Source organism: Phyllobates terribilis, unplaced genomic scaffold (genome assembly GCF_046119375.1).
Source record: "Phyllobates terribilis strain yellow unplaced genomic scaffold, ASM4611937v1 Scaffold_9__5_contigs__length_417890890, whole genome shotgun sequence".
Taxonomy (NCBI): Eukaryota; Metazoa; Chordata; class Amphibia; order Anura; family Dendrobatidae; genus Phyllobates; species Phyllobates terribilis.
This window is the reverse complement of record NW_027362769.1, coordinates 27,395,114-27,418,206: the sequence shown is the minus strand read 5'-3', so window position 1 is coordinate 27,418,206 and position 23,093 is coordinate 27,395,114. Positions and strand designations below refer to the sequence as shown.

General features: G+C 40.4%; 1 protein-coding gene across 2 annotated transcripts in view; it reads left to right on the top strand.

Annotated features, from left to right (window-relative positions):
• CREB1 (cAMP responsive element binding protein 1) overlaps positions 1-23,093 on the top strand; it is a 119,768-nt gene that overhangs the window by 43,008 nt on the left and 53,667 nt on the right. Inside the window, exon 2 of one of the 2 annotated variants that reach the window (XM_073646345.1) lies at positions 8,939-9,057. The exons of the other annotated variant lie outside the window; for it this stretch is intronic. Within the exon in view, the coding sequence (XP_073502446.1) occupies positions 8,947-9,057 (111 nt within the window). The 5' untranslated portion in view covers positions 8,939-8,946. The remainder of the gene's footprint in view (positions 1-8,938; positions 9,058-23,093) is intronic. 2 annotated transcript variants of the gene reach the window in all.

Sequence of the window (23,093 nt, the reverse complement as noted above, 5' to 3'; positions counted from 1 at the left end):
GGCAGGTCCTTCAGTGTACCGCTGCCGGCAGCCGGGACTGTGAAGCAAGACTGCGGGGGCCATCAGAGGGTAAGTATATATCTATTTTTTTTTACATTCTCTCGGGTCACACTATATAAATCCATGCCGTTTGCATGAATTTATAAAGTGTGATCAAGTTGACAAGCACTTTCCAAGTGATGCTAAAATCGCTTGGAAAGCGCTTGTCAACCCGCATGCGGAAATGCATTTTTTTTCTGCCAGGGAGATGCAGAAACTCTCAGGAAAAAATCCTGAGCATTTCTGCATCGTGGGCACATAGCCTAATCCTGTTTTCCTGTTCACTCCAGCAGTTCTGAGATGAGTGCAGGCATTCCTTCCCTGTGTGTGTTTGTTTTTTTCCCCTTATCTGTATAGGAGGAGCTTCACTACTTATCATGTACATAAACTGCAGCACAGATTCATCTCATCTAAAAGTCTAGACCCTTAGATCAGGAATAGGACAGGCATTTATAGGACATTTCATAACTTTCCCAAATTCTTAAGAAAAAATATTCCCCACAAACTGCATTGAACTACTATACCTAATTTATTATATATTTTAGGAGTCGGTCCATTTTATTCCGACTCCACAGCCCTGGTTAGGAGACCCACGGCTAGTCCACAACATTGCATACTTAACATGGAATATGAAAGTTTAATGTGTGTAACTGGCCTATCTTAGAGCTTTTTACCCAACCTCACTTGCCACTTGGATCAGAACAAAATGTGTTTGTAAATTGTACAATGGTGTTAAGAAGCGAACAAGATTGTACAGCAGGGGTGCACAACCTGCGGCCCAGGGCAACCATCAGTCACAGAAATGCTTGCCTGTGTGTGGCTGTTTGCATATAGTTTCAAAGACGAGAGTGGCATGCAGTCACATCTGTCCTCCAAAAATTTTGAGAACGGGGTCCCTTTGATCTGTGTCACTCCAGACAGATGTAGTGAGTTACAGGTGGCTGTCTAGGCTTTGGCTATCTACATTGTATGGTTAGAGCAACATTGACGCATGGTCTTCCCCCTCTCAAAGGCTAACTGGGGGTAAAAGAGGACCCCTATTATTCCCATCAGTGCAGCTTCCACTTTCTGGACTCCTAAATATCAACCATTTGTGGAGTATTCTTTTGATTATAATAGAAATGTCTCCGATGGTAATAACCCTGTTATTTAATTGATTGAACCTGACAATGTGGTCCTTGGTCCAGATAAGGTTGTGCACCCCTGCTCTACAGCCTAAAAGAGCAATGGTCCAAGAAGTATACATGTAAATATCAGTCATAGTTGTGCTACGCTGACTATTGTCTTCACATAGTGACTGTCCTTTGCTGAGCAGAGAATTTTCCTAATCTTTTTGAGAACTTAATCCTCTCTAGCACTTTTCCTGAACCTGGTCAGGTGACAATCTCCTGAAGTCATTGTCATAATAATGCCGCCCTATAAACAGAAGCATATTTATACTTTCATATATCTACAGTATGTAAGTGTGCAATATGGTTAACTGGAGGACATTGATTATATTGGACCTGTCTCTAGTATCAGAGGTTATTTAGTGATTTTATTGGTCTACGGATTAAAGGAACACAAAACAGAAATTTAGATAAAATAAAAGCAAAATATCTCCACAGGGCTCTCCTTGTTCCATTAGGCTCTGTTCACATGTTTTTTGTCTGTTCCATTTACAACAAGCAGCATTAGCATCTTGTGCATTCCTGCTTTAGACTTACAATGGGGGCCCCATTTATAAGAGGTCCGCCTGCTGTTTCTTTTTAGAACAAAAGGAAGAGTCCTGCTTTCAGGACTTCAAAACACAAGTTATTTCTCTGTTTAGGACAGACTTGTGAACACCGCTTTAGTCCACATCTTTTCCCTTGATGCTATTTTCACTCGTGTTTTCAATTAAAATTCATAATTTCTTAAAAAAAAAAAAGTTGACTTTGCTTGTCCACATCAAACACTACCCTCAACACAAACCTGTATCTGTATGGATTTAGTCACATGTTGCAGTCATTTGTTTGTTTTATTTTTTTTTATGTCATGATTTTTCAGAAACCAATGCAAAACTGCAGCAGCAGCGAGCTGTCCACTTAACTTCCAATTACAATGTTATCCCCCTAGACCTTTGTAAGTATGTATGTAGTGTAGTAGTATTCAGATACTTGCCACTCTCTGTATTCTCCGCAGCAACACTCTGGTCCTCTTCAGGGTCACAAGACTTGAAATCAGAGTTGTCAGATCACAAGGAGTTTGTGTGGACCGGAAGTCGCTTTCACAATGCAAGTGTATGGGGCCTCGTTCTGTGGTTCATAGGCTTACATTGACGGAAGTAGCGCTGCCACACTGTGGTCTGAGTGAGCTGGCAAAGGAGAGGAGCAGTCACGTGACCCAGAAGAGGAACGAAGCGGCACTGGAATCCAGCGAAGACCGAGATCCGTAAGTATTCGAATACAACTACACTACCTTGTATATATATCTAGAAAAGTTTAGGGGATGACATTTTTGTTGGGAGTGCTTCTTTAACTACTGGTCCAGTTGACTGCAGAGATCTTTTTGCCAGTTGGACATTTGTCACAGTGCTTTGGGTAGTTATCAGGGGGATGATATTTTTATGTAAATAAGACTTAACTATTCAGTTTATTTATTTTGTCACTTGTCATTCAACCCCTTGGTGACCCCAACAGTTTTGGCCTTTGTTGCAAAGCCCCGTTTTTCCAAATCGGACATGTCACTTTATGGTTACAACTTTGTAATGCTTTTATCCCAGTGATTCTGAGATCCTTTTTTGTGCCTTATTGTACTTTGCAGCCATAGATAAAACGTGCTGCCAACCAGAAAGTAGGACAGTAGGAACAGTAAATGTTAATAGTATATAAAGGTGTCCACTTGCCGTGTGTGTGTTGGGTATAACACTAGCTTAATATTAGGGCTGCTGCAATCCAGTTCTCGGTAGACGAGGTCCACCAGAATGAAATGTATGTCCACAACAACCTGGCGTAAGATGCGCTGAGAGCAGAAAGGCAGGAACGTCAGTTAAAGGAGGATGCGTCATACATTTATTCCAGGATAATAACACAAAAAGTTCCTATTTATACCTATAGCCTAAAAAGGACCTGTTTTGCAGGTCAGGCATGTACTTTTATCACTCCAGTGATTTTTCTTTTTCATGTCATGTGACCACATTTGTGACCTGTCAAATCACACAATGTCCACTGTGTGGAGCAGAGGTCACTGTTTAATTTTCATAAACTTGCATTATGAGATAAAAAAACACTGCTCCACACAGCAGACACTGTGATCCGGCAGGTTACAAATGCAGGTGAAGACTGCAAAAGACAGTGGCTAATGAGTATATTGTTGCACTCACTACACACACATGCATCATTGCTACCAAATGGAGAAATAAGTCCCCTGAGTGGTCCTGTAATACATTAAAGTGGTTTAAAATCTTATGGGCAGTATAATACATGAAAAATAGTGCAATGAAATGTATGCGCAGTCCTTACTGGTGCATAAAAGGAAGCAGAACAATAAAAGTAGATTTAAACAAAATTATTCCTGGCGGTCACATGGTAAAGGTCCCATGGTCAGTCTAATACACCCTTTTTGGGGAGTTATAAAACCAACTTTGTCCAAATTACAAAGAACTGACACCCATGTTACATAAGCCTGCTAAGCATGGGATGCATGCAATTCTGAAATGTTTATTGCACGCTATGAGCACTAGGCACTAGTGTTGAGCGAGTATGTTCTATTAACCCTTTTGCCGAGTATGCTCGGGCCGAGCTCCGAGTATTTATAGCTGCTCCTGCTCGGTGATATGGTTGAATCACTCCCGTGTGCATGATTTGCAACTGTTTGACAGTTTTATTACATGTGAGGAATGTCTATTTCTTACACATTCCTCACATGTAATAAAACTGTCAAACAGTTGCAAATCATGCACACGGGAGCGATTCAACCTTATCACCGAGCAGCTGTAAATACTCGGAGCTCGGCCCGACGCGGGCAGAAACTCGCTCAACACTACTAGGCACCCAATTCATTAAGACTAACTTTCCTACACCAGGTTTAATGAAAGACGTGCTGAATTTGGCGCATATTATCACTGACGAGCTTTGCCAAAAATTTACTTCAGTCACGCCACAACTTTTGATAAATTTATCGCCCTGTTCCACCCCAGCTCATCCAAGTTTGGTGAAATTAGCCTAAACTGGCATAAAAAGTCGCAATTTTTCGCACAACTTTTGTTTTGTGAAAAATGTTGCAGCATTTGAAGGTATATTACTCCAGTGTTCTGGCAAAAACACCCCTATGTATCGGGCCTTATTCAGATTTATGTGAATCACAGACATACCCATAATAGTCTATGGTGCTATTTACACGTTGGTGATTTTTTTTTGAGTACACACTTTCTGCACCAAATCTAAGGCATTTTTGGTTTTAATCCAAGTCACGGGTCAAATTATCCAAGCAAGCTTATGTTAACGGAAAATCACAGGCAACACAAGGATGGCTATCCGTGATTTGCCCTTTAGAATCCTGTTACCAGGTCATTTTTTCCATACTGTGAACGCCATAGACAAATCCCAAAAAACAATGAAGGAATTGCATTTATTCACTGCATGTTTATATTGGACTGCGGGAAGGAGCGCCATTTCAATTTTGACATCAAGCTGCAGGAAAGCCAGAATCTGCGCTGCCAGCCATCTTTGGTGACGCTGTCCATACATCAGCATCACATTGCATTGCCAACAAAATGACTTAACTCCTTTCTGACGTGAGCCGTAATAATATGTCCCTGTGCCCTGGGCTTTATGGACCAGGTATGTATTATTACGTCTCAGCGATCACACCTACACAGCCTCTCACGATCACTGCCGGGTGTCAGCTGATTCTGACAGCTGGCACTCAGTGCCAGGAACGGTGCCTGCACCACTCCCGGCATTTTTAACCCCCTAAATGCTGCTATCGCAGCATTTAGCGAGCAAGCACAGGGACAAAAGCCAATCTACTCTTGGATCGGAGACCCTGTGATGTCATCACGGGGTCCCAATCATTGCCATTGTGACCAGATATCATCATGACGACACCCTGGTCACCAGGCACTAGCAAGGTAGTTTGATCCTTCGCAGAGCATAATCAAACTATCTTGTGTCTGCAGGGCTGACAGTTATGAGGATAGCAGTGATCCTGCACTGTTATGCCTTATAGCAGCAATCAGACTGCAGAAACTGAAAGTCCTATAGTGGGACTAAGTAAAAACGTAGAAAAGACATATTAAAAATATCTATCTATCTTATAGATTGTGATCCCTCACGGGCAGGGTCCTCGCTCCTCCTGTACCAGTCGCTGTCACTTTGTGTTCAAGATTATTGTACTTGTTTTTGCTATGTATACCCCTTTTCACATGTAAAGCGCCATGGAATAAATGGCGCTATAATAATAAATAATCTATTATAGAAAAAAATAAGCAAACAATAAAAGTACACATTTGGTATCGCTGCTTCTGTAACGTCCTGACCTATAAAACTGTCACACTAGTTAATCCCTTTAGTGAATATGGTAAAAAAAAAAAAGCAAAAAACGGTGCTTTATCATCATACCGCAAAACAAAAACTGGAATAAAACGCGATCAAAGAGACGAATGTAAATAAAAATGGTATCGCTGAAAACATCATCTTGTCTCTCAAAAAACTAACCCCCATACAGCTCCATCAGCTGAAAAATAAAAGTTATAGCTCTCAGAATAAAGCGATGGAAAATAAATTTTTTCTGTATAAAAGTTTTTGTGTAAAAGCGCCAAAACAAAAAAATATATATAAATGTGGTATCCCTGTAAGCGTACTGACGAGAAGAATAAAGCTGCTTTATCAATTTTACCACATGCGGAACAGCATTAAAAAAAAATAATAATAATTCCTGAATTGTTGGTTTTTGTTTAATCTGCATCGCAAAATTTGGAATAGAAAGCGATCAAAAAATGTCACGTGCCCAAAAATAGTACCAATAAAAACGTCAACTCGTCCCGCAAAAAAACAAGCAGTCACATGACTGTCGGCCGAAATATGGAAAAATAATAGCTTTCAAAATTTGGCGATGCAAAAACTAGTCTTTGCAAAAACAACTGTTTTTTAGCGTGACAGCTGTCAATCATAAAAACCCAATATAAATCTGGTTTCGCTGTGATCGCACTGACCCAAAGAATAAAGTTGTCTAATCACTTATATCGCACGAGGAACGGCGTAAAAAATACATAAAGCCAATTCTTCACCTGCTGCTGATTTATTCATTCTGCCTCCCAAAGATCGCAAAGGCTCGGCTCACATTTATCCTGTGCTCTGCGCTGAGCGCTTACACCGGGGTTTCCATGTAAATCTCTAAAATACGTGATTCAGACAGAACCCACAGTGGAAGATTCCCTGTAATGAGGCAGATGGAGGCACTGTGGACGCCATCTGGCCTGTGATCCCACAGTGTCCGTCTTTTTATTAGGCGTGCTTAAAAGTGGCGTCAGCCACAGTTTTGTAAACCTCTGATAAAGAAGACACCGCTAAACAGAGGTCAGACGGAGTCCAGAATAAGGCTGGTTTCACGCGTCCATGTGCACCTGTGTGGCAACCGTGTGCCGCATCAGAAGCAAATGTACCGGCGCCTGGGAATCAGCGGTACAGTTAGCGCTGTTCCCAAATGCCGGTGCTGAACGCTGCCCTCATCATGGTCTGCTGCTGGCGCTGCCATCAGCGCGAGCAAAGGATAATGTTGAGAGTAGTATTCTGCTCCCGCTGTGTCCTGATGTAAAGATAAGAATAAAATAAAAAATCCTTATACTCACCTGTTTGAAGATGTCTCCCGCTGTAACCCATCTGACCACTCACGCCGGGGAGAATGACTCGCTCCAGCGAGCGGGCCCTGGAGCTGCGCTCAGTGAGCGGCGTCCTGTCACTCACTGAGCTCAGAGAAGCTCTGGGGCTCGCTCGCTGGAGCGAGTCATTCTCCTCGGCTCCTCTGCGCGAGCGGGCAGGTGGATTACAGCGGGGGAACATAGATGGCCGGCACGGAATACCTTGGTTCTTGAACACACCGCGCATGCACACATCGGCGGCCATGTTTTTTTTTTTTTTTTTCCACATGCGGGATTTCATCATAGAGGTTTAGTCTATGGGGAAAGCCCGCATGTGGACCCAATAGAGAAATTGACATGCTGCGGTCTGGAAAGACGCACCGTATGTCAGTGTGCGCGGGTGATCCGCTGGTGCACAGAGACGCATAGTGGGCATGGGGGGTTCTACAAATCCCATCCACTATGCTGTAACATCAGGACGCTGCGGGTTTGACGCTGCATAAGCACGCAGCGGCTCCGGATCATGCGCACATACCTTCAGTCTACTGGGAAAATCTGCACAGAACACTCAGCATACTCGCAAGAGAAATTGATATGCTGCAGATTTGATAAATTCAACACAGGTCAGTTTACGCAGCGTAAATAAGAAGCACAGTGGGAATGAGATTTCTAGAAATCCCACCCACTTTGTTCGAACTGTAAGACGCTTCGTTTTCGATGCAGGGAAAACACGCAGCTTCAAAAACGCCATAAAAGCTCATTGTGGGGACTTAGCCTTAGAGTTTTGTAGGGTATATTGATGTGGTAATGTCTATAACAGTGTTTCCTTACGGCCCCCCGCAGGTCATGTTTTCAGGATTTCCATAGAATTGCACAGGTGAGAGAATTCCTGATGTCTTGATGACATGCTGTGCAATACCACCTCTGTAATGCTAAAGAAATCCTCAAAACATGACCTGTGGGGGGCCGTGAGGACTGGGGTTTGGGAATCCCTGCTGTATAATATCCATCCTGGCTTCCTTCGCCTACCCAAACTGATACTATACAATTTGACTCTTGTGTCCATAATCTAAATCCTTGATTGCATAGAGTTTATGTTGGTCATGTAAATTGCCAGAATTTTTGAGATTGTTTGTCTCAAATTAAATCATGCCATCAAAAAAATATAACTTGTCAAAAATGTAAAAAAAAAAAAAAAAGCTGTGGCTTTTGGAAAACAGTGATAAAAAAAATGTGAACAGAAAAAAACTTAATATGGCTATGACGCCAAGGCTTTGACGTGGGGTTATGGGAGGATAATTGCATTTGAGGGACAATTTAGGTGTTTTTAAGCTCACAATGCCTTAATTTGTGTGTGGGTATTTTTCTCACAATTGATACTTTTACAAGATAGATTGGGCCCTTTTCCTAGGCAAATAATCCAAGAGCTGCTGACCACCTTTTTTTAGAAAGCAGTGTTTCAGAGTGTGACTTTGTTTTGAGTTGAGCGTTTGGAAATGTCCTGACTTCTGCTTAAAAAAAAAAAAAACCTTCCCATGTATATATTAGTTAACTTTTGTTGGAGTTGGGTCCATTCTAACAAAAAGTTTAGAAATGTTTTAACATAAAATAAAGTACTATCTAAACCCTCTCCTTTTTATAAAACCAAAAACAGTCTTATAGTGATGTAACCATTTTACTACATCTGTTATTTCTAACTATTGACTATTTATGAAGAAGTCTAAGCTGTCATCGGAGTAAAGGGGGGCACTTTGAGGAACCTAAGATTTATCACACGTTCTGCTTTGTTATACACAATTTTCATTATTCCTTGTTTCTGTGTGTTCGTTTGTGGTTTTGTTGCCTAAGTTCAGTATGAGTCTACAATATGCGCAGTACTATCAGATCAAGGAAAACCATTGCATGAGCAGGTATGTCCATACTTTTGACAGTATGGAATTGGGTTGGTGTTCTATATTCAGATAATTGTGAATTTTAAGACTCAGTGGGATTTTAGAATAGAGAAAAATGTCAGTGCAGCAAATTGTAAAGCAAAAACATTTCCATTTTTTTGTAAAGATTCACATATATTTGTTTTAGGTAACTAAATGACCATGGAATCTGGAGCAGAGACGCAGAGTGGAGATGGGGCTGTGACGGAGGCAGAAGCCCAGCACATGACTATTCAAACCCAACCACAGATTGCAACGTTAGCGCAGGTATCACACTGAGAAATTGTTTAGGATTTTTTCTTTTTCTCTCTTTGCCAATAAAAAGCAAAACCTAAGGTAAAATTTTGTAATCGATTTTCACTTGAGTTTTTAGTTTTATCTCAACAAATGAAAAGTTGTGAAACTTTCTAATATACTTAGCTTTAATTTGTTTTTCAATATTTTTATTAGTATTAAAATGTTTTATATATGGGGAAGGGAGTTTGAGGAAGGGAAGGGAAGAAATAGATTGGAAGAGGGAAATAAGGGAGAACTCAAAGATGTATACATGGTAATCCATGAATAATGACATCAAATAAAATATAAAATAATACAAATTACAAACATTTGTGAAATATAAAGTTATCGTTGCCTAGAGAACCGCTAGATCCGTATTGAAACTGAATGAGAATATTTAATATGATAGAAATAATAATATAAAATTATTATTCCTAATAGTGCTTATATAAATCAAGGAAATTTATTGATCCAACATGTCCATTTTTTTGAGAATTTGTTTAAACAGTTGTTATTAATGGTGAATCTGTACTCATATTATTTATGAAGGGAAATTCTATCTAGGATATCTGAGAATTTAGGAGGATCCAGTGTGTTTCCAATTAAATGCAATTGCATTTTTTACTAAAAAGATATGGATAAGAATTAGTCTTTCAGATGGCCTGATGTTCTCCATTTCCAATGAAAGAAGGGCCAATTGTGGAGTGATTATAGTAAGGTTATTGGTCAAATTTTTCTATCAGATTAGAGGTTAGAGTCTACAATTTTTTAATTTTCGGACACTCCCAGAAAATATGAAGCAAGTGTCCTTGTAGACCACAATTCCTCCAGCACAAAGGGGAGTTATTTAGGTCTATATGTACGAGCCTTGTGGGTGTGTAGTACCACCTGGATAGAATTTTATAGTAACCTTCATGTAGTGGCATGGATATATTTGAAGTGTATGAAAAATTTTTCATTTTCCCATGCCTCTAACTGTAAGGCGGTTTTAAGATCCTTTTCCCATCTGATCATGTATGGACATTTGATCAGCACATTGTCATTGTTAAACCAATTTTAGATACTTTTGAGACTCCAAAAAATTCTATGGTTAATGTTACATATAAGGTTCGTAATTGCTTCCGATATTAGTAGGTTATTTGAGAGGAAGGTTGAAACGCAGTCTTTTACAATAGTGTAGTGAAGAAAATCTGATGAGGATAATTTAAATCTATTTTTTAAATCTTTAAATGGGATGACATTTTTCCCACCATGAATATCTTTAATCTTTTTTATGCCTAGATCTGACCAGTGTGAGAGGGTATGCTTTTTATATAGAGAAACTATAAATGTAAGGAAGAAATTATTTATGTTGTTGAATTTATTAGCTTTTTTTGCTTTTGGATAATTTCTTCCAAGCTTAAATGGCTGCATTGAATATTGGATGTGACGGCTCATTGTAGTACTTTTTGAAAAGGTGTTTGTAGAGTAGGTCACCCAAGGGAAGATTATTATTTAGCATAGTTTCTAAATCAATCCATGCAGGTGCGTTCTCTTGTTTCAACCAGTATATGCTCTGCTTTATAATGTTGATGAGTTAGTAGGCGTTGATGTTAGGTAGGCCAAGGCCTCCCTTAGCTTTGTTTTTATATAGAGTATTAGTGGAAATCCTTGCTCTCCTATTATTCCAGATAAATTAGTTAATTAAAATCTGAATTCTTATTAAGTATGTGGAAGGGATCATAAGAGGTAAGTTTCTAAAAATGTTAAATATTTTAGGGAGTGTGATAGTTTTTACTGTCAGAGTTTTGCCCAGCCACGAGAGATCTTGATCTCCAAAAAAAGAGTACTAATTATGGATTCCATATTTTTAGCTATTATGAAACTTGTATTTTTAGATGTAATTATTCCCAAATAGACAATTTCTTCTTCAGCCCTCCCCAAATTATATCTTTCATTTTAGTTATTAACTCAATGTTTAAGTTAAATTGCAGTGTTTTGGATTTATCATTATTGATTTTAAAGTACGAGATTTTTGCGAAGTTATCAAGTATGCTTGAGACTTCGTTCATAGAGTTTAATGGGTCGGTAAGAGTTAACAGTATGTCATCAGCAAATAGGTTTATTTTAACCCGACGTGACCCGGAAGCGAATCCTTTAATATTTTGGTTTTCTCTTATCCTTTGGGCAAGAGGCTCCATTGCTATTGCAAAAAGGAGTGGGGATAAAGAGCAACCCTGCCTTGTCCCTTTAGAAATGGCAATAGGGTTTGATAAGTGGGTATTTGCGTAGATTTTGGCTGTGGGATTAGAATAGAGTACCATAACGTGTGAGAGGAATTTTTTGTTAAATCCGAACTTTATAAGGGTAAACTTTAAATAATCCCAGTTCACCATGTCAAAGGCTTTTTCAGCGTCTAATGCTAGAAAAATTGAGGGGAGCTTAGATTAATTAATCATCCTAATGATATTGATTAGCCTTCTAGTTGCCTCTGTAGGCTGCCTACCACCCACAAAACCTATTTGGTCATTATTAATGATGAGGGGTAGAATGTTTTTCAATCTGTTTGCTAATGCCTTAGAATATGTTTTTCAATCTGTTTGCTAATGCCTTAGAATAGATTTTAACATCTGTGTAGACTAAGGATATAGGTCTAAAATTTTTGACATTATCCACGTTTCCTTTGGGTTTTGGTATAAGGCTTATGTAGCCTCAAGCATTTCAGTCAGAAAAGAGCTTTGGGAGGATGCTAGGTTGAAAATTTGTGACAAGTGAGGGGCTAAAATCTGCTTAAATGTCTTATATGATTCATTATTAATACCGTCAGGCCCTGGGGATTTAAACGGTTTAAGTTGTTGAATTGTATCTACAATTTCTTTTTCAGTAAATGGAGCAGTCAGGGATTCTAAATCTTGTTGGCTGACTTGGGGGAGGGTTATAGATGAAAGAAATGCATTTATGGTATCTTTATCTGGAATTGAGGTGGGGTCGAGTAAATTAATGTTATATAAATTATGTTAGTATTTAGCAAATGTTTCAACTAGGTCTTTAGGATGAAATTTTATAGACCCATCTTGTGAGATTTTATCAATCCTATTATATAACCTCTTTTGTTTTATACGGCGCATCATAAAACTGGTGGGTTTATTTAATGATGAATATAATTTATATTTGGAATTTTTAATAACTGAGTCATAGGATACAAAGATTTCAGCTTTGAGATCTTGTCTTAGTTTGTTGATTTCTTGTCTTGTTATTGTCGAGGGGTGTTGAAGATTGATTTGTAAATTTTCTTTATTTCTTATTTGTGATTGGAGATCAGTGATTTTTGTCCTACACTTCTTTTTATGGGTGGAGGATAATTACATCGTTATGCCACGTAGAACCGCTTTATGTGCGTTCCAGTACGTGAATGGGTTGATTGAGTCATCTTTGTTTTCTTTAAAGTAGTTTTTCAAATTATTTTCGATAACTATTTTATATTCAGGGGTGAAGAGAAGGGAGGAATTACATTTCCACAGTGAGTTGTTTTTCTAGTGGGGGCCCAACAAGAAATTACCTTAAACCGGGGAGTTATCAGAAATTGTTTTTGCATTGATTGATATTTTTTGAATTTAGAGATAGTAAAAACATCTGTAAGAATGAAATCAATACGAGACGTCGATTGGCGTACCTCTGAAAAGTATGTGACCTCCCTAGAGGTTGTATTAATGCACCTGAATACATCGAACAGTTTGTTTTTTGTTACCCATCTGCTACTCTCTAAATAATTGGTTATCTTTTGGGAAAAGAGGAGTCCAAATGCCCATCCGGGACTATATTGAACTCTCCCAATAATATTAATTCTGCCTTCCTGACTAAAGAGATTTTCTTCATTAGTTTATTCATTAGTTTTTTTGTTGCGGGCGTAAACATTAACTATGGTGCATTGTTGATTGTTTATTTGACATAGTAAAATATGGAATCTTCCTTGGGTGTCACTGAATTCTTCTTCAAATTTAAATACAATTGATTTTTTTATGATGGTTGCTACGCCTGCTCTTTTTTTTTTTTGTTTAATGACTCATGAATATTTGGAAAAATTTTGTGACTGAATTTGGGATGTTTGTCTTTTGCAAACTTAGTCTCTTGTAAGCATATTATATCCTCATGGTAGTTATTAATTTCCTTCCATAGGTTGAATCTTTTATTGGGACTGTTAAGACCTCTCACATTGTATGGTGTTGTGAAAACTAATGTGGGAAGTTTCATTGCAAAACTGTTGAGTCGAGGTTAGTACCTAGAATGGATAATAAATACGAACGTGATTCCTTGATTTAGGAGAAATCCGCTTATGTAGCCCCATGGCGCCCAATGACTGACACTGCACGGCATGAGGGGGTGTAAGTTACTGCTCCTTGCCGTGCAGTGTCCGTCATGGCTTTGAACTGCCACAACGTGTAAACACGCTGTGCCAGTTCAGTGCCGACAGCTGTCCGTGACAGCTGAGCGGCACGAGAAGGGGTGCTGGGACCCATGCCGTCGGTCCCTGCACCCAAATCGCTGCGATCGATCAGTCAATCTGACTGACCGATCACAGCATGATGGAGCAGGAGATGCTGAAATTTCAGTGTCTGCTGCTCTATCAGTGCCGAAGCTCAGCGCTGCTAGTGGCTGAGCTCCGGCACTAAACAGCCAGGAGCGTTGTCACACCGCCCCTGTCTGTTAACCCCCTGAATGCTGCGATCGAGCGCGATCGCTGTGTTCAGGAGGCAGGCAGAGGGCTGGGAGCTCCCTCTGCCTTCAGGTCGGCGCCCCCGTGTGACGTCATCGCAGGGGCCCGACCATTGCCATGGTGACCAGACGACCCTCAGGTCACCAAGCTACGGAAAGCTCCTGAGACCAATGCACGGCATAGTATCAGGAGCTTTCAATATAGGTATAATGTATTGCAATATATATACAGTACAGACCAAAAGTTTGGACTCACCTGCTCATGTAAAGATTTTTCTGTATTTTCATGACTTTGAAAATTGTACATTCACACTGAAGGCATCAAAACTATGAATTAACAAATGTGGAATTATATACTTAACAAAAAAGTGTGAAACAACTGAAAATATGTCTTCTATTCTAGGTTCTTCAAAGTAGCCACCTTTTGCTTTAATGACTGCTTTGCACACTCTTGGCATTCTCTTGATGAGCTTCAAGAGGTAGTCACCGGAAATGATTTTCACTTCACAGGTGTGCTCGGTCAGGTTTAAAAGTGGGATTTCTTGCCTTATAAATGGGGTTGGGACCATCAGTTGTGATGTGCAGAAGTCTGGTGGATACACAGCTGATAGTCCCACTGAATAGACTGTTAAAATTTGTATTATGGCAAGAAAAAAGCAGCTAAGTAAAGAAAAACCAGTGGCCATCATTACTTTAAGAAATTAAGGTCAGTCAGTCCGAAAAATTGGGCAAACTTTGAAAGTGTCCCCAAGTGCAGTTGCAAAAACCATCAAGCGCTACAAAGAAACTGGCTCACATGAGGACCGCCCCAGGAAAGGAAGACCAAGAGTCACCTCTGCTTCTGAGGATAAGTTTATCTGAGTCACCAGCCTCAGAAATCGCAGGTTAACAGCAGCTCAGATTAGAGACCAGGTCAATGCCACACAGAGTTCTAGCAGCAGACATCTCTTCAACAACTGTTAAGAGGAGACTTTGTGCAGCAGGCCTTCATGGTAAAATAGCTGCTAGGAAACCACTGCTAAGGACAGGAGTCATTCCACATCAAGTGGACCAGTTTTAAAAATAGTCTCCACTCGACCTTCTCCGATTTTGTTGAAAATTTATAAGGATGTACATGTATGTTTGAAAAGAGGTTCTGTACATTTTTAGGGCCAGATCTCAAATACATTGGGCACTGTTGACCTTTCACTGGAGGTTCCACCAAGCCTGCTGCTTCAGCTAAGAGGATTTTGCAAACTTTGGCACATAGCCATTAGAGTTCTATACTGGCTATGATGCTGAAATTTGGCATACTAGCTCAACTTTTGCTGCTAAACACGACAAAATTATTACCGGCTATGACAAAACAATATTTCGGCTGCAATTTTGTGTCAAAGTAGCTTGTAAAACGCGTCGCATAAAATTTATGCCAAACTTTGCCCATATATAGCTCAAGACCAAAAACCAATAGTAACTGGTGCTTTGCCCTGTACACCAAACATCTACATGACTTTGCATTGCTGCAATATCACGGTGGTCAAACCATATGTATTTGTGGAAATATTCATACCCACATATGATGAAAAACTTTAAAAAAAAACAAATTTTACCTATTTTTAGGTCAAATTTCCCATAAAGGGTACCCCTAAAATATATTAATTATGATATCATTAGAAAGAGCACATTTTTCTCTACAAGAATCATTGTTTTTTTTTTTTTTTGGAGTCTCTCCGTTTAAGAAAAGAAAAATGCCACTGAACATGGTGTTATTTATGCGCGTAATTGATTTTGTGTTTGATTTTCAGATTCTTATCACATGTTAGAGTTGTATTGTTGCTAGCAATGTCTATTATAATCAAAAACCTATAAACCTTTTTGTTTATGAAAAGTTATTGACTATTGTTACATTTTAATGCATATATTATTTATTTTTTAGCGATGGAGAATGAAATTGATGAAGAATCGGCCCAGTGCTCTATCGGCCTTGCGAACAATTCGAAGTGCCACCTTAAGACATTCACCCATAGCAAGGATGAGTTGAAATTGTTTACAAGCTTTGGATTGGATGAACAGAAATTGCTGCGTCGACGAGTGGGACTAAATTTTGACGAACATTCACAAATCTGTTTACACCATGAAGCTTCATTCTTGACCAAATATGAGCATTTGCAAAAATCGTGAATGCAATCCTTTTGAGAAGAAAGGTCATAACACCAAAAAGAATTTGCGAGCTATCAATTTGTTAGCAGCTGACCAGTTGAACGAATTTACAAAGAATGATGTGAAGCCTGGCCAGAAGATGTGTGCATCATGTCGAAAAGAATTTGCTAACAGGAAAAAATCAGCTGATCCAGTTTCCTCTGAATCAGATCCAGATGGAATGGAATGTTCTCCTGAAAGTCTAAATTCAAGCTTAACATCCATTGGCATCTCTCCTCTGAAATATCCACGGGTAAGCCAGCGGGATTCACTTGGATATGCAAGGAGAAAGATAAGCCAGGTACAAAAGGCATTTTCTAGCAAGATTGCTTCAATTGGAGGGCTTGAGCCGAAAGACATTGAGCAAACAAAAACAGCACAGTGCAAAATGTGTCTGGATTACATTTTGGCAGATTTGAAGCAAAAGCTGCAGGTGTCCAGTCAGGCAGAAAAGGTCCAAATCTTGACATTGGCACCTAAAAGTTGGTCCATTAAGGCTATATCAGACGAATTCGGTGTCTCTGAACAAATGGTCAAACAAGCTCGAAAGCTTAAATGTGAACATGGGATCTTAGCCTTACCTAGAATCAAGTGTGGCAAGAAAGTTTCTGAGGAAGTGAAGGAAAAGGTGCAGGCATTTTTTGAGGATGATGAATTCAGTCGAATGTGCCCTGGTAAAAAAGACTATGTATCAGTGCGAATAGCAGGAGAAAAAAAGCTGATGCAAAAGCGACTATTACTGAGCAATATGAGGGAAATGTTTGTTGCCTATCGGGATCGGAATGGCCCTGAAATTGGATTTTCCAAGTTTTGTGAGCTTCGGCCAAAGTGGTGTGTAACCATTGGATCTGCTGGAACACATTCCGTTTGTGTGTGTACCATTCACCAAAATGTCAAACTAATGCTTGCAGCATGCCCAATCAATGATGACTACAAAGAGCTCATATGCAAAATGGTCTGTGGAATTGAATCCAAGGACTGTATGCTTGGCCGTTGTGATAAATGCCCGGGTCCTGAAGTTTTAAAATAATTTCTAGTCAATATGTTTGTCAACAGTGACCCTGAAGATATTATTGAGTTCAAGCAATGGATTCACACTGATCGAGACACGCTTGATACCAAACAACTGACTATAGAAGATTTCATTGAAGAATTGTTTTTGAAAATTTCTAAACTTTGTAGCCAATCACTACATCGCCAAGCATCAAAGTAGCTATTTGAAATCGTTGAAGGAAAATCTGAGACCTGGAGAGCTTGTGATCCTTATGGACTTTGCTGAAAATTACTCATTTATTGTTCAGATAATGCCATTCAAGGTTTCCACTGGGAAAATAGTCAAGCTACAGTACACCCATTTGTAATTTACTTCAAGGAGTTAAATGGTGAAGCTGCACAGAACATCAGCTTGTGCATAATCAGTGATTGCTCACGACATGACACAGTTGCAGTTCTCACTTTCTTAACAGTAATTGTGGAGTATCTCAAGACTCTCCTCTATGGGATTCGTCATATCCACTACTTCAGCGATGGATCTGCAGCCCAGTACAAAAATTTCAAAAGTTTTCTCAACTTGTGCCACCACAATGCTGATTTCAATATCAGCGCTGAATGGAATTTTTTTGGTACCAGTCATGGAAACTCGCCCTATGATGGGATTGGAGGGACAGCAAAGAGGTTGGCAGCTCGTGCCAGTCTTCAACGCCCTACTGAAAACCAAATACTGACCCCAGTGGATTTAGTCAACTTTTGCAACGAGCAACTGCATGGAATCTAATTTTTTTTTGTTCCAAAAGAAAAAATTGACGAAATACGGGTAGTTCAGGAGGAAAGGTTCAAAGATGGACATACAATTGCTGGAACAAGAGAAAATCACCAGTTTGTGCCAATTGATGGCAAAAAGATTCTCATTTCAAGGGTGTCAAATGACCCATCATCTTTCATTGCCTATGTAGATAGATCTGTCAGATCAGAAATGCCTTTTGTGCCAATTGCAAACCTCCAGCCAGGGCAATACATTGCCTGCATTTACGATAGGAACTGGTGGATTGGAAATATTTCTGAAATTTCAGTCGACGACCATGATGCATTAATAAATGTTATGCATCCTCATTGACCAGCTAGCTTCTTTCACTGGCCTGTGAGAAATGATACATGCTGGATTCCCGAGCAGTCAATCATTGCAATAATTCCAGCACCAGCTGCAACAGCAATGGGCCGACAATACAGCTTCTCTGAACCGCCAATTGTGTTGCAAATTCAGCAACAATTCCAGACCACTTAGACTGAACATTATGGCTTGGGAACCAACAAAAGATACCCAATATTAGGCTTGGGATCCTAGGCAAAGACACCCACCCTCAGGCTTCGGAACCTGTGATAAAGAGACCGCCCGCGGCTGGCCTTGCACGGCTATCGGCCATGGCTCATAGGCGATGGGGCTGCCAATTCTCGAAAGACAGCATTATTACAATTCTTAATAGGATTATAATACCAATTCTTAGGGAATTGGTTGTGGTATAACCACCATGGACCAACGCAAGGGTTTGAATAGTGCAGTTACCATTCATTGCTTATTAATAAATAACACCATGTTCAGTGGCATTTTTCTTTTCTTAAACTGAGAGACTCCAAAAAAAACAAAACAATGATCCTTGTAGAGAAAAATGTGCTCTTTCTAATGATATCAGAATTAATATATTTTAGGGGTACCCTTTTTGAGAAATTTGACCTAAAAATAGGTAAAATTCGTTTTTTTTTAAGTTTTTCATCATATGTGGGTGTGAATATTTCCACAAATACATATGATTTGACCGCGATATTGCAGCAATGCAAAGTCATGTAGATGTTTGGTGTACAAGGCCAAGCACCAGTTACTATTGGTTTTTGGTCTTGAGTTATATATGGGCAAAGTTTGGCATAAATTTTATGCGACGCGTTTTACAAGCTACTTTGACACAAAATTGCGGCTGAAATATTGTTTTGTCATAGCCGGTAATAATTTTATCATGTTTAGCAGCAAAAGTTGAGCTAGTATGCCAAATTTCAGCATCATAGCCAGTATAGAACTCTAATGGCTATGTGCCAAAGTTTGCAAAATCCTCTTAGCTGAAGCAGCAGGCTTGGTGGAACCTCCAGTGAAAGGTCAACAGTGTCCAATGTATTTGAGATCTGGCCCTAAAAATTTACAGAACCTCTTTTCAAACATACATGTACATCCTTATAAATTTTCAGCAAAATCGGAGAAGGTCGAGTGGGGACCACTGGTCCACTTGATGTGGAATGACTCACAGGCAGCAAGCAGAAGAGACTTGTCTGGGCTAAAGAACATAAGGAATGGACATTAGACCAGTGGAAATCTGTGCTTTGGTCTGATGAGTCCAAATTTGAGATCTTTGGTTCCAACCATCGTGTCTTTGTGCGACGCAGAAAAGGTGAATGGATGGACTCTACATGCCTGGTTCCCACCGTGAAGCATGGAGGAGGTGGTGTGATGGTGTGCGGGTGCTTTGCTGGTGACACTGTTGGGGATTCATTCAAAATTGAAGGCATACTGAACCAGCATGGCTACAACAGCATCTTGCAGCGGCATGCTATTCCATCCGGTTTGCGTTTAGTTGGACCATCGTTTATTTTTCAACAGGACAATGATCCCAAACACACCTCCAGGCTGTGTAAGGGCTATTTGACCAAGAAGGAGAGTGATGGGGTGCTACGTCAGATGACCTCGCCTCCACAGTCACCAGACCTGAACCCAAATTGAGATGGTTTGGGGTGAGCTGGACCGCAGAGTAAAGGCAAAAGGGCCAACAAGTGCTAAGCATCTCTGGGAACTCCTTCAAGATTGTTGGAAGACCATTTCCGGTGACTACCTCTTGAAGCTCATCAAGAGAATGCCAAGAGTGTGCAAAGCAATCATCAAAGCAAAAGGTGGCTACTTTGAAGAACCTAGAATATAAGACATATTTTCAGTTGTTTCCCATTTTTTTGTTAAGTATATAATTCCACATGTGTTAATTCATAGTTTTGATGCCTTCAGTGTGAATGTACAATTTTCATAGTCATGAAAATACAGAAATTTCTTTAAATGAGAAGGTGTGTCCAAACTTTTGGTCTGTACTATATATATATATCTCTCACTAATAAATACAGATTTATAGGTAAAAAAAATAAACAAAAAAGTACACATTTGGTATCGCCGTGTCTGGGACGACCCGATCTATAAACGTGTCACACTAGTTAACCCTTTCAGTGAACAGCGTCAAAAAAAGAAACTGACTTTTCATCATACCGCTGGAAGAAAGTGGAATAAAACGCGATAAAGACGGATGAAAATAAAAATGGTACCGCTGAAAACGTCATCTTGTCCCACAAAAATCAAGCCTCCATACAGCTCCATCAGCTGAAAAATTAAAAAGTTACCGCTCTCAGAATAAAGCGATGCAAAGATAACTATTTTTTCTATAAAAGCTTTATTATGTAAAAGCGCTAAAACTTAAAAAAATTACATAAATGTGGTACCGCTGTAAACGTACTGACCCAAAGAATAAAGCTGCCTTATCAATTTTACCACACAAGTAACAACAAAAAAAATTCCTGAATTGTTATTTGTTCATTCTGCTTCCCAAAAATCAGAATAGAAAGCGATCAAAAAATGTAATTTGCTCGAAAATTGTACTAAGAAAAACGTCAACTTGTCCCGCAAAAAATAAACAGTCATATGACTGTCGGCCGAAATATGGAAAAATTATAGCTCTCTAAATATGGCGATGCAAACATTAGTTTTTTTTTTTTTTAAAAAAAGCGTCTTTTAGTGTGTGACAGCTGTCAGTCATAAAAACCCCATATGAATCTGGCATCGCTGTAATCGCACCGACCCGAAGATTTCAGCTGAAATTCCTCACTTTGGCATTTTTGTGTCCACCGATCCAGATTATGCCTTGATAGACCCAACAGTCCAGAGCTCCCTCTTTAGTAGTGAAGAGACTGTGTTTTGAAGAATGTGTCCTAAGGCACAACTATTCCAGACCTCCTGGCGCTAGATTAGTCCTTTCAGTGTGACTCTTCCTTAAATGGACGTTTCAAGCACAGAGTGTGCGGCAAGGGGAACGATATGTAAGGACACCAGGCCAGCCAATACCTTACGTTGCGCTCCACAATGACAGCTCCGATCCTTCAGCCCTGGACAGCGCTCCTGTTACTAGAGCTTTACTATGGCCGCCCCCCAGTTTCCTCCCCTCTACTGCGGGACTTCTGGTGCAGCTTGGATCTTGTCACTGTATATAGCGCTGATCCATGCTGTGACAAGCACTTGCAGATCAGGTCTCCGGTCTGGCGAGCACTGTGAGCGGCACTCTTCACTCGTAGCATTGACCTGTCAGCCCCGTACTGTGTTTCTGTTGTCGTGGTAATCCAAAATGGCTCCCATCCTCGGCCTCTTCACTTCCGCTCTTGCGACTTCGGAGTCTCTCCCTGGGTCCCAACCTACCTCAGCGGCTTGCGCTGTACTGAGCCTAACGGAGACAGATATATGGGAACAGCTGTCTCACAAACGCCGACAGCACAGCTGGGTTAGGTATGCCTGGGAGCGGGGTCACTTAACTGAGTAAGTCAGCTGATTATCTTTTATCGGCGCTGTCCCGGATTGCTGCATGCCACTGCTTCTTCTCCTCCTTTGATGCGACCAGGAATTATCGCAGATTACTCTCTTCTTTTAATTGTGGGGTCAAAAGAGTTTCCCTCTGGCTACTTTATGGTCCACAACATTGGAGTCTAAATGACTCAAAGCCCGTATATAACAATGGCGCCGGGTACAGAGGGACTTAACTGCCTAAAGGCTGGGGAAATCCCCAACTGCCGCGCTGCGGCCTTGCCGAATTTCAGACTAAGGCTATGTGCCCACGATGCAGAAATGATCCGGATTTTTCCTGAGCGTTTCTGCATCTCCCTGGCAGAAAAAACCCATGCGGGTTGTACATGTGGATTGTACATGCGTTTTTCCTGCCAGGGACATGCGGATGTGAAGCTTTCTTCACTTGCATCTCTGCATGCGGGTTGACAAGCGCTTTCCAAGCGATTTTAGCATCACTTGGAAAGTGCTGGTCAACTTGGTCACACTATATAAATCCATGCAACCGGCATGGATTTATATAGTGTGACCATAAAGAATGTTACAAAATAAAAAAATAAATTTATACTTACCTTCTGAGTCTTGCTTCGCTCCGTTCTCCCTTGCCGGCAGATCGCGGTACACTGAAGGACCTGCCGTCACATGACTATGACGTCAGCGCAGATCCTTCAGTCCATCGCGAGCTGCCGGCATGGGAGGAGGAGCGCAGCGGGGGCCGTCAGAAGATAAATATCATATTTATTTTTTATTTTATTCTTTTTTTTCACAGGTTCTATGGTACCCGGGTCCGGAGGAGAGTCTCCTGCCCTCCAGACCCGGGTACCATCCGCACATTGAAACGCGTGGAATGCGCATCTACATATGCAGTGATGTGGAATCCATGCGTTTCAATGCAAGTCAATGGCGGCGAAAACGCAGCACTTCCGCAAAATAATTGGTAGTGCTGCGTTTTTTCCCGCAATGATAATCCACAGCGGAAATTTGCGCAGCATGTGCACAGCACATGCGGATTATCATTGGGGACCATGGCAGACCTTCTACCATGCGTTTTTTATGCGTTTCTGCAGCGTTTTTGCCGCTTCGGAAACGCTTAAAAAACGCATCGTGGGCACACAGCCTAAATATCTCCGCCAATATAAGTCCAATTTTATCAGGATTCGTCTCAAAATACACCTGAGACTTCCTTTTAAGTGCCCAAATAGGTTTTTGTGGGAAATCTTCTTTCTAGTCTCTTAGGAGGTTTTCCTGCACATAGCTTCAGACTCTTGCCACCTACATCTCCAGAGTCCAGGTCACGCCCCCCATTGGCTTTAATTTGTAACCATTTTGAAGATGTTGGTTTGCTGTGAATCGGTAAAAGCACGATTTACATGCAGAGGTATAAAATGTACCCAAGTGGCCCCTGCTCCCATTTGTCCCCAGTGTAAGAAATGCTCTGTAAGTTAAATATATCGGCAGCCGCTGCACATATCACTTTGAAGACTGTACTATTAAGTTTTATTAGCGAGCCAGGCATTGCTTAGGCATATAG